The following is a 9,273-nucleotide window of genomic DNA, read 5'->3' on the forward strand; positions in this document are numbered from 1 at the left end:
TAAATTGACTTACATTAGTACAATATTATGTTAATCAGGTAGATAAGACGTATAAATAATTGTGGGTAGTAGAGCAAGTAATGACGGCAGCCTCTAAGGAGATACGTAGACACTATCACACATTTAACTTTATAAACATTTCTTAAAACCCAATACATTAATATTTACAAAAATATCCAGTTAATATAAGAATGTTAAAATAGGTAAACATTTCGTAGTACGTTAAAGGCAGCGTGGTCATCAAAATTGAGAAGATACAAATATTTCGTTCGGAGTAAATCGTATTTGCAAATATCAAACATGTAAGTGTATGATTTTTGTTTATGTGTCGGATGTTATATTTTGATCTTGTTGTTTTACAGGTAACGTATCTTCAGTTTCGTCGATTTGTATACAAGTTTGGGCGGACGGCAATGGGAACATTTGTACAGAGTCCAATGGCGTCGCGGGAGGCAGGGGTGTGCTGACGCATGGCGGGGGCGCACTGGAGGACCGCATCTCTCGATCCACTGATAAGTGCACCATTTCAACTGCGTCAGGAATTTCATCTTCTGCTATTCTGTGTACGTGAATATTTTAAATTCAATAGGATTACATTAGTTAAATATAAAAAAAGAATTAATCTCAGTAGACATCTACGTTTACGTTTAAGTTTACTATACGAAGTACGTGGGTATAAATACGAATGTTTAGATGGATGGATGTTTGAAAGTATCTCCGGAACTGCTCAACGGATCTTGATGAAATTTGACACAGATTTAGAACATAGTTTGGAAGAACACATAGGCTACTTATTAAGTTTTATTTTAATTCCGCGCGAAAGGAATCGCGACTGACAGCTATTATTTTATAAGGGATATAATAATACCTTGGGGTCGATTCTTCTATACAATTAACATTGCTGATATTTTCACGAGATAACGCTGAAACAAAAATTAAATAATCTTATTTACATTAATTGCCACACTTAGAGACATCAAGTGGTCATCAAAGGAGTCTTAGATTTTGATCAAGAAGGCAATCTACAAGATTTTTCCGTTTAAATAATCCGTTTAAATTATTAAACAACATTATCATTAACTAATATATTAACGGCAAAACATTCGCGTATTGATGAAAGGCCCCCGATGGGCGCGAAACTAGTCGGTGCCGAATACGTGAGTGCTTAGCAATTTATATATTAGTTTACGATTGAATGATTCTGATCAATTAAGTAGTATAGATAGAGAAGTAATGTAGGTTTGCTCACGAAACAACGTGTCTTCCCGTAGGCGCTGCTGGCGGGCGAGAGGGCGGCGGCGTGTGTTGTCACAGACGCGTAGCGTGACGCCTGCGCATGCACCGCTGCCATGCAAGTCCAGCGCCAGCGACGATTGCGACCCGCACTCAGACTCCGCCGCGCTTGCACTGCTCAACACAATCACGTTTAAACTAAATAATGTATACCGCAAGATTCATAGCAATGTTCGAAAAGATGATGATATATGCAGTGTCTGGTAAGGTAGTTTTCTATTTGCATTTTTTCGACATGTTTAGTACAAGTCGAAAAAGTTAATATTTTCTATAAACGTGTCCTATAAGTCACTAACAGTGAATCAAATAGTGTATATTCGCACTAGTTCTCAGAACGTTAGGAAGCAAAAAGTAGTTTACGTACGAAAGCTATAAAGCTTTCATAATAATAAAAACAGTAAATGTCAAAAAGTTTAATTACGAGCATTTCGTAGCTCAAATAACTCCAACGAAGTTTAGGATTTGCCCTGTTTGCGTTCTTTTAAAAATAAGTTAAACTACTAGGTTAAATTCTATAGTAGTTTATTAAATTATGAAACAAAAAAAGTTTTAAAGCGCAGTGTGTTGCTTGTTGAATTACACGGTGAAGTGAACGCCAAGCGCACGCTCTCTCTGCAAGCCAAAGTAAGTGGCTCAAATATCCACGGCATAGATGCTTATAATGCTTTTTAAAATGAGAATTACTAGTACTTACCAAGTATCGACATTTGCTGAAGGAGTATATAATACTTCATATACTTTTAATGAATACATTAAAAACTAAAGGAGGGTTAGCTATTAGCCTGTAATTCTGCTGTTTCAGTAGGTGAAATTACTCATCAGTGTCATGTTGTTATGTCATAATTGCAGGATATATAAGACTAACAAAAGTTGCGTAAATAAAATGCAATTTAAACTTTTTAGCATTAGTACCTGACGGCAGATTGCGGCGGTTCGTCTACAGAAAGCGCGTAGCGGCGTAGCGGGCGGCGTAGCGCACTCACCGGCAGTAGCGGGCGCGCGCCTCCACCTCGCAAGTCCGGCGCCGACCCGAAGCGCGCTCGCTCGCGCGCCTTCTCGCCCCCTCTGCGTCACACACTCACTCTGACATTTCCTTCCATCGGGACCCACAGTCTATGTTCTTGTTGCAACTGAATAGCCAATGTTAGCGACGGAATCAGGCTTATGTTGGTCTATGCATGTCGACTACGATTTAATTAAGCCATGAATTAAGCGTTATTAACTTGTTAAATGGTAAATCATACAACTCATAACATGTTCGACTCCTAATTCTGCTACATTATAAATTTGTCAGTATTGGCAAATAAGCGGCTTTTATAGTAGAATTATGAGCCTTATTCTATGTTATAATGTTATTCGATGATGAATCTAAGGCAAAATTTATATGAAGTTTGTGTGTCATGTAGTACCTGGAGCAGAGATGTGCAGGCCGCTTTCTGTGTATGGGTGGTAGTGGCACAGCGTGTGGCAGTGGTAGTGGCAGTGGCAGCGCGTGTGGCAGGCGGTATACACCTAGTTGGTCGAGGCGGGCGGGCGCGCCAGCCGCGCAGGGCGGGCCGCGCCGGGGTAGCGGTCGGGGCAGGGTCTGCGGCCGAGCCGGCGTCACCTTGGCCGCGCTATCCCGCGCCTCGAATGTCATCACACAAGCTGCCACCACTATGAAACCTGATCAATCAATTATTGAAATATTTATTATAATATTCTAGCATTATTAAACAAAATTATCATATTATATTATACGAGAAATATAATTACAATTGAATATTTCTTAAGAGATATTTAATATCGATTTTAATTATTAATTAATCGTGTATTGAATGTGATAATTATATATTTTATTACTTTAGTACATATACAACACCTCCAAATCCCATGACAATAGGCCCTGCATATGAAAGGTTGTTAAGATGAAACCCTCTGGCCTCATCTTTGACCGACACTGTTGCGTTGCCGCGTATTTCTTGTGCCACGGACAATGTGTCTGCGTAGTAACCTGAAACATTTACAAAATAATTATAATAGTTAAATCTAAGTTTGTTTAATACAATCTTTTATCATCATACCCCAACTAGGCAATTTGAGTTACTTTAAATAAAAACAAAATTGCTTATTCTTTACTGATATATTTTATTTAAAACAGAAGCTTCTGTGCTGATAGAATAACGTTATAGTACATTTTGTTCGACTTTTGCATTAAAATAGTAAAATGACATTCAGTGACAATGTAAGTTAGTTTGTAACATGCACGAGGCGGCATTAGCGCGGCCCGGAAGCGACGGCCGGAAGTTTCAGCGAGCGCTGGGAGCTCCGGCATCGCTCCGGCGCTCCAGCCTCACTTCCGGCACGATTTAATTACAATTGGAAATAATTACTTATATTTGTAACTAGTAAAATAACTATTTAAGTAGGTTAAAAAAAGTAATAAAATTGTTTAAGTAGTTTTTTTTTTGTAAGGCACTTGTTTTCTCTTTATATGTAAGCAAAATTAAACATTATGCTTGTTTTTAAGTCCAAAGCTTCCTTATAGTTTCAATACAACGCTTGTGTCAGTGAATTATCTAGGTAGTTTACATTTTTTCATTTATTTACCTCTCGCAAAGCTCTTCTACTCGAGCAAAGCTGTAGCGAGTTGCTAGTCATATATAAATTAAACGTATTAAATGTTAGGTGAATATCGATGTAAGGTAACACAAGTCTACTCGATGTAAGAGTACTTCGCGTGTGCCCATCACGAGAGCCGCCGTATTAAGTCCATCCGGGAGCGCGTGTGCAACTCAAATACACATTTTAATTAAAATAATTAATGAACATCTCATCATATTATTGAAGCAAATTTTTACACTAGCTTTTAATTTTTTTATTCTTATTTATTTTAGAGACCATCTATTAGAGGGCAAAAAGATTTTTTTACAAATTTCTACCTTACGGAAATTGTAAACAAAACTAAGAGAGCTTTCTTAGTTAGTTTAAATATAAAATTTGACATATTTTTTCATACGTAGGAATTGTTAGCATTATCGCATATAAGTTAACATATGTAGGACATATTGAATTATGTCGACATGTATCGGTGTTATTAGTACATGTTTCCAGGTTAATTAATTTTGATAAGATTACGATGAAATGATTAACTTGCACCTCAATTTCCGATAATAAGTTTACTTGTTGACGCTGCGTCAAAACTGAATTTGTAAAAGATAAATAGGATTCCGTTAATGTTATAATTAAAAAATGCAAGTGCCTTATGTTTTGCGTAATTATCCATGTATGACCGTTACGCCGTAACTTCCTATAAATAAGCAGTTTCACCGATTTTGAAGTGTGAGAAATCTGTTTCGTAGTATTGCCAGAAAACAGTTTTTTTAAATCTGTACTTTTCTAGCTACTTCTAATAGGTCGAGGTCATTAAGGCGCATAATCTTATTTGAAGCTTATAGTAAAATCTTATCCCACTTGTATGCAAGACTTCTTCAAAAGCAATCTATTAGTGCCCGTCTCTTCCAAACAAGAATAAAACAACAAACTATCGACACTGTACCAAATCGCAAAGGGAGAGCTTTGATCAAGAAATTGAATTACGCATTCTACCTATGACCGCCATGGCGGAGCCGAGTAGCATAAGCAGCAGTCCAGCGGAGAGCGCGCGGCACGCGTGCCACAGGCACTGCGAGCTCATCTTGCCGCGAACCACCTGCGAATATATGACCAACTGATGTCACTTACCGTAGAATTATACTTCATCAATTCATTGATTCTTCGTGTCAAAACAAAGACTACAACATGTATGAAGACAAGATTCAAGATATTTTCCAATATTTTCCTATGGTGTTTTTTGTTGTCCTATATTATAAATATTTATGTCCTAATACCACCCATGTTAGTGTTCGAGTTACGAAAATTTTCTCCTCCATTTCATTTTTATTATTTTTAGAAGAAAAATGAAACTAAATCTGTGCGTTGGATAAATATGATATGTATAAAGAGGTGTTTAAACTTTTGTCAAATTTCACAAATTGGAGAGAACTATAAAAGTGTTCTTGAATGGGGACGCAGTTTGTTGTCAGGTGATGAAGTGTCATAACACTCGCCGGCAAAGCGTGTAAACAAGTCACAGTATTAGATATCTTTTTACATAATTTGATAATTACATACTTTCCAAGTATTATATTGATAAATTGTCTACGTACTCAATACTTATCTCACTATGTTCGTAGTTGCTAAGTTATAAAAAAAGTATATGTAAGTTCGCGGTACGAAGAGCCTCACACTTGATCCAAGTGATCTAACGTTCGCAGGAGAGGGGAGAGTACATAAATACCGATTAAATTTCCATTCATCCGTCACTTACGCGGATGATAATAGTTTTAATGTATTCATCGAAGCGAGTTGCGTGCGCAACAAGTTTGAGTCACTCGGCCAACTGTTGAGTGAGCTTTCAACGGTCACTTAAAACATTTTCTATTTTTTTGTTTAAACTATGTATTAATTGATTGCTATCACAGACATGGCCTAGGAAATGCACTGGAAAAGTTGAATGTTGTGGTATTGAGTAAGGGATGTTTACTACAGTGTGGGATGGTTTTGGATGAGTACCTGGACGTTCCAGGTGGCCCCAGAGGCGGGGTGGGCGCGCCGCAAGGGCCCGGTGACACTCCGCGCACGCCTCATTCCGACTGCGGTGCCAGCCGGCGGCTCCATGCTGCGCGCGCACGCAGCCTCTCCGCTCCTGGCGTCCCGATTTATCTCTCCAAATGCAATTCATACTTAGCGCGAGCGAATAAGACACATCTTTCATTGTGGCCATCTCGCCGGTGCCTCGCCGTATGTAGGCGACGACTCGTCTTCCAGACGTCGACGTTCCGCGGTATTGGAACGACTCGATTACGTTGGAATTACGAACCGTAAACAGAATTGGGATGCAGCGCTTAAATGAAACAGAACGATCCTTATTCGTATTAGCGTCCGGTCGCTTTTTGCTGCGGGACTCCGTCAGGGAGCGGTGACTTCGATGTCACGAGCATTCTCCTTTGTCACGGATGTACGAACGTATTTGAATCGCGTGCGGAATTGTTTAAGTGAGTAATTTCATTGAAGAGGATTTACTCATATTTGAGAGATCTGGACTTAAATCGAATGTTGGTATTTCAGTTATTGACCTAAAAATGTTTTAATATTTATATACGATATAGTAATAATAATAAAAAGGTACTAAAAAGTATTATTATCAGTCTACAGGTGACATTCTATGAGTCAAATTCCTGAAGCTATTAAATCGGATTAAATTAAGGGATTCAACATACTACAACGCATATCTAAACGACTAAAAATATAAATTTAATGCAACAGTTTTGTTTTTATTCAGAAGGTTGTTTTTTAGATTATGTGTAAAATAGTGTTTTGTTAAAATATTACCTAATTTTACATGTCTAAACTATACCATTAACGGATAGTAGTCCCTAGTCATAACTCATAACCTAACAGTCCATTGCAAAATGTTACATTATATTATATCTGCAATACATACGTAAGTCATTTTCAACTAACATTTAGAACATCCTATGAAAAAATACACATTCAAGGCATAAGGAAATAATCTGTGATAATTTGAAAGTTATTTCAAGTAGCATTTATTCAAGCTCGTGCAAAAATCTGAATATTGTAAGATTATGCTCGTTAGTGCAATTCGGAAGGCGGTTCCTTGCCAAAAATGGCCAAACAAATATTAACATAAAATACGTTATGAGACTTGTGCGTTGTAGTATGGTGTATTGAGTATTATATTATTTGGTCCGGGGATCTTCAATTTGGCACAGTTGCCTTGTTGTTGCGCAGTTGCCTTGTCTCCGGAATAATGGCTAAATTTCAACACTCCCATAATATTTCATAAAATGATTTATATCCACTACTATTGAAGCATTTCGGATTTATTACAAGATTGTTGTCATGCTTTCTAATTTTACTTTTCTTATTATGAATTGGAAATAAGATGGACTTTTTATATTTCATTAATATTCAATACCAATTAGGCTAATTTTTCACAATTATTAGTCTAAATTTACGAGTAAAAATCTTATGTATTTTTACTAATAAAAGCAAGGCACTTATCTCTATGGTCCAATTGACCTATTCGTTCTGTTGAGAAGTTTTAAATTTAATAGTAGTTGTTTAGTAAATAGTTTCATATTTAGTTTTTTAATTTGCATTTGAAAAAAATGCCAATGTGTTTGTTTATTATGAGTGCAAACGCTTTTCAGGTATTTCTAGTGTACGGAATATTTTCGCAGCTAACTTTCAGGAGTTTGTTTTAGGCGGAGAAAAAATGCTTTAAACGAGATATTTTTTACAAATACCGTGTCCATATTTGCGCTGTCCGTATTGTTACTACTATATTTAGGTCGCAAAGTAATCTACAATAATGTTTAGAATATGTAGTTGAGCTTTATGTTTTTATTATGCATTGTATAACTCTAATGAGGCGGACACACTTTTAATTTTTTCGAATCATAGTAATAATTGTATGGTTATTTAAATTAAAACTACGGTATATTTTTATTCGTAACGTTGGCCCCATTTTTTAATTGATGACTTTTAGGTTGCTTTAAATTGAAATCGTGGATCGTTTCCTCTCATTCCATGCATACGTCTACAGCTATGGGGATAAACATCCTATCCAGTACGTACAAATTTATCTTTACCATGATTTACTTCTTGCTTCGTCAGATTAAAGAAAAAATACAGTGACAAATCTTTTTGGCTTACTTATATTACACAATAATTTTAAGGTGTAGACAGCAAAGTTTCTATTTTCACGGTAGGACGGATACGTTGCTGCTGGCCGGAAAAGTGAATAATTCGATTGAGATTAAATTCAAGCAAGTCCGCGTAGAGCTTAGGGCGTAGAGCGTAGAGCTTGCAATCTCTGCGCTACGTCTGCGGTGTAGCGAGGCTCCACCACGGTCGCAGCCGCGCCGCTGGGACACGACACGACCTCAAATGCGTCCGCAAATCTTTTACGGTATGATAGTGATACCGTAATATGATTCTTTAATTTCTATTTTATTCTATCTTCCGTTTTTGGTATTTACTGAATTTTTAATTTTCAGGAAAGTAATTTATATCTTACAATATTATTTTCGACTTGCAGTAAGTTTACTTAGTACGAAAAAGCAGAGGTGCTTGGTATAAGCCAATATTGGGTTCAAATTTATTATAAGTTGGTGAGTCGTGTCATGTTTTTTTATTTCTAAACGAGAGATAATTCTCTTATAATTCATCATCCTCTAAGCATGTAATAACTTAAATTAACCACTTGAATTTACTATTACAACGAGAAAATAGACGAACTTTAAGACTTTTTCCCACATCATTGTTAATTTTATGTTTTTCCTAAGAAAACGAGAATGTCCTTTTCGAACGTTAGACACTATGCAATTTTGTACGTAGATAAATTAAAAAAGAGAAAAACCTGGCCTAAAACGCTCTACAGTTACATAAAATGCTTAGATGAACATGTTTTGTGAGAAAAACCATAACGTGATTACATTCAAAGGAAGTTGTACGCTTCGGGGACAGATATTTCACTCGAGAGAAATGTGTATTTATTGGCTCCAACAACCTAACGTCAGTTACTTGTTCCCGATTCTATTTACTCCGCTTCTCTACTTTTTGCTCCGATCAAATACGGATAACTTGTTTCAGGTTTCTGTCATATATTTATATGATCTTTCATGAGTATCAGACATTTCTCGATATTTAATGCGTCCAAATATTAACTACTGGGCTACTGTGAACGTTAAAAGTCATATATACTCATAGTAACTCTCATAGGCTAGATTTCTCTAATTTATATTAGTTTTTATTGTGCTGCTAGTAAATCTGTGACTACCCAAAACAATTTTACAAGATAACTTCTGTAAATGGTCAGTGGCGTAATGTTTGCAGTAGTCACTACAGAATTAAATTGGTAAACTCATTAGAGGA

At 36.6% G+C, this 9,273-nt stretch overlaps 1 protein-coding gene across 1 annotated transcript; it reads right to left on the reverse strand.

Annotated features, from left to right (window-relative positions):
* Positions 1-233: 233 nt before the first annotated feature.
* On the reverse strand, positions 234-5,961 carry LOC123721497. Its single transcript, XM_045680311.1, has 8 exons — positions 5,887-5,961; positions 4,882-4,984; positions 3,155-3,286; positions 2,703-2,958; positions 2,206-2,358; positions 1,250-1,407; positions 869-923; positions 234-559 (listed from the first exon to the last, which is right to left on the reverse strand). The coding sequence occupies exons 1-8, from the start codon at positions 5,959-5,961 to the stop codon at positions 322-324; spliced, it is 1,170 nt and encodes a 389-aa protein (XP_045536267.1). The 3' UTR covers positions 234-321.
* Between the last annotated feature and the right edge of the window lie 3,312 nt (positions 5,962-9,273).

This window comes from Papilio machaon, chromosome 12 (assembly GCF_912999745.1).
Source record: "Papilio machaon chromosome 12, ilPapMach1.1, whole genome shotgun sequence".
Taxonomy (NCBI): domain Eukaryota; kingdom Metazoa; phylum Arthropoda; class Insecta; order Lepidoptera; family Papilionidae; genus Papilio; species Papilio machaon.

Coding starts and splice junctions, on each gene's coding strand:
- LOC123721497 (XM_045680311.1), bottom strand. CDS start 5,961: ATGAGGCGTGCGCGGAGTGTCACCGGGCCCTTGCGGCGCGCCCACCCC. Junction 4,985..5,886: donor GGGCCACCTGGAACGTCCAG/GTACTCATCCAA, acceptor ATATATTCGCAG/GTGGTTCGCGGCAAGATGAG. Junction 2,959..3,154: donor TATTGTCATGGGATTTGGAG/GTGTTGTATATG, acceptor TTGATTGATCAG/GTTTCATAGTGGTGGCAGCT.